The 2,773-nt window shown below is 29.6% G+C and overlaps 1 protein-coding gene across 1 annotated transcript; it reads right to left on the bottom strand.

The window, feature by feature from the left end:
* Positions 1-386: 386 nt before the first annotated feature.
* On the bottom strand, positions 387-1,876 carry LOC139098430 (speckle-type POZ protein-like). Its single transcript, XM_070650636.1, has 4 exons — positions 1,740-1,876; positions 1,411-1,678; positions 859-1,355; positions 387-796 (listed from the first exon to the last, which is right to left on the bottom strand). Exons 1-4 carry the CDS (start codon positions 1,874-1,876, stop codon positions 670-672), a joined length of 1,029 nt encoding a protein of 342 aa, XP_070506737.1. The 3' UTR covers positions 387-669.
* Between the last annotated feature and the right edge of the window lie 897 nt (positions 1,877-2,773).

Raw genomic sequence — 2,773 nt, forward strand, 5'->3', positions numbered from 1 at the left:
TATTAATTCTGTCGCTTAATAATTTTTTTCATTTTCAATTTGCAGCTTCTCTCACTCGACGACTCCATATCATATACATATATATACATGAAGTATAAAGATAAGCCAATTGAATGCCAACAAATAAATGAGCTCATGCGAGTTCGAAGTTGTGTATATTTTAATAGTTTTTCACACCATAATGCACATATATCGGGGAGAAAAAAAAAGATTATTTGACATGCATAAAGCACTTTTATTACCACATACAGCACGATCTTTGAACGTTTGGGATTATTAAAGTGTGAAATTAATAGATGGCACTATAATAAAAAAGAGAATCATAAAACTTCTTTTTTTTTATCTAGGATTTACCTCAACTTTATCTTTGTTCATTTATACTCTCCATTACTGTGACTGCAATGATTATTAATTTTCTCTTTCCGCTAAGCGACGAAATATGTTGACTCTGTGGCTATATGCTTTTTTTGCATTATTCATTGAAATGTGATTTGCTGGATGTTCAGTTTTCAATTAAAGGTGATTGCTTTTTACTTTATGATGAATATTTACTTAAATTAAGGTATTATTGACTCTAAAACATTGATTTTACATATTTTGTATAAAAATTGGCAATGCTTACTGCATCTTTAACTTAACTTTCTATTAAAACCTAAATTTGATCACTTCCTACTGCAAAATAGTCTCAAAAATACGAATATTCTTTGGATTCTTCTCAAAACATTCCAAAATCATCATCATATGCTTTTTGTCCAGCAAATGCCAGTTCTTTTCACGACTCATTCCTTTGAAGTTCCTGAAAAATTAAAAAATTTATTAAAATTTCCAAAAATGTCAACAAAACATTAATTTCCTTACATTTTAATAAAATTAACACAATGTTCCAATAGATCCTTGATGTTATGCTTTTCAGCCATAATAAAGTAATCCACAGCATTCCAGCAACACAAATTTTCAATCATTGTTTCGGCACAGACTTTAATTAAACCATTCAAATCATACTTAACAGCACCATAAAGAATCTTTGGAGCTAAATCCAACATGTTTTGGACTTCCTGAGTGTAAATGAATCTCAGGATTTCCGTCATTGTTTGGCCATCAATGTCCTCGATGAGAATTGTAGAAATTTTGGACTCAGCTGTGAAAGACTTGAATAAAGCATCAAATACAGGCGAGAAACTTGATAATATTGTGATGTGTACAGGAATTTGCACTTTATCGGAACAGACGACTGTAAAGTCGCTTAATGACTTCGTATCAAAGTACTTTCTGCACATTGCTAGATATTGACAGTCGGATTTACAATTTTTCTTATCAATCTTCTTCCAAACTCTCTTGGTCTTGACTAGAGTTACCTAAAAGATGAATTGTGGATTATTATGAATGTAAAGGAAGTCTACGAATATTTACCTTAAATCCCAGTGTTAAGGTATCGTCTTCCTTGAGATATGTTTTAGCCTTTTCGCAGATTTCCGGAATAGAAATGTAATCGGAACATCCATATTCTTGATTAATTACAATATCACGACTATGTCTTGAGAAATGACGAAATTTCTCCTTTTCTCCATTGACTTTGTGGATGCAAACATTGAAAATTACTTGAAAATCATCAATTTTGGATTCCTTCATCAAGAGAAAAATGCTTAAATTATTTTCTCTAATTTGGATTGAAAAACACCTAAATAAAGAACAAAATTTATTTAAAATTGTGCTGTAGATTAGTCTATTTAAATACTTACCATTTAGTGACACGTTTATTAAATAAAATATTAAAATTTTCCGATAAAATTTCCTTTGATTCATATTTTGCTAAGCCTACTGTGAAATTTTCCAGTCTCCAGTCAATTTCGAGCGACTTCTTGATGTATTCTTCCATTACAAACATATAAATTAACTAAACATCCACTAGAAACACTAATTAAATAAAATTTGACAAATTTTCACGATTTAACCTTACAAATTATGACAACGACTAATTGAAATTTTCAATTTTTTTATATCCGTTAGTAAATTTGAATTCTAAATTAACGTTAAATGATAAAATAAATTTCATTTGCTGTAATCTGCTATAAGTAATGATTTTTATGGATTCTTAGTATTCTAATCAATGTATTCTGCCTGTCAATTACTTTATTCTACTGGATCTTTGTCTTTAAGTCAGGAAATTGATTGAATTAACAGAATGTTTCTATTTTAGATCCGTAAACCTTACTGGATCTACTGGATCTTATTTTTAACACATAAAATTGACTTAATCCTACTTTAAATTACATTTTACTACATACTGCGTACTATTTCTATCACAAGATGCCTAAATTAATAAAGATCGTCATAAGACTCAACAGCAAATTTTAATATATTCGTGAAGAAGCCTCATACGGCGCTAACAAAAACTTTTACCAAATAATCGACATTGATGGATAATTTGGAAAGTATAGACATAAATCAAGCACATGTCTCTAGATAAAAATTTTCATATAATCGTTATAAATATTGAATTTTGATTTCATTTCTTGGTGAAATCATCATCAATCGAGATGATGTGAAGACAGTTCAGTATGAGGTATGGAATACAAATAAAATTTCTCAGAAGTAACTGTTTGAAACTCTTTTTTGTGGATGAAAGAAATCACATCTGTATGTTTCACATTCTCAAGTGGAGATCCGATTTTGACATGATGCTCTTGAAGATCCATTGATCGCTATGTCAAATAACAATAATAGAAAAATATTTACATTTTGTGTTTCTGGAACTGCCCAACATGTTTAATCA

Source organism: Chironomus tepperi, unplaced genomic scaffold (assembly GCF_022539635.2).
Source record: "Chironomus tepperi strain 1889 unplaced genomic scaffold, CSIRO-AGI_Ctep_v1 contig_37, whole genome shotgun sequence".
Lineage (NCBI taxonomy): Eukaryota > Metazoa > Arthropoda > Insecta > Diptera > Chironomidae > Chironomus > Chironomus tepperi.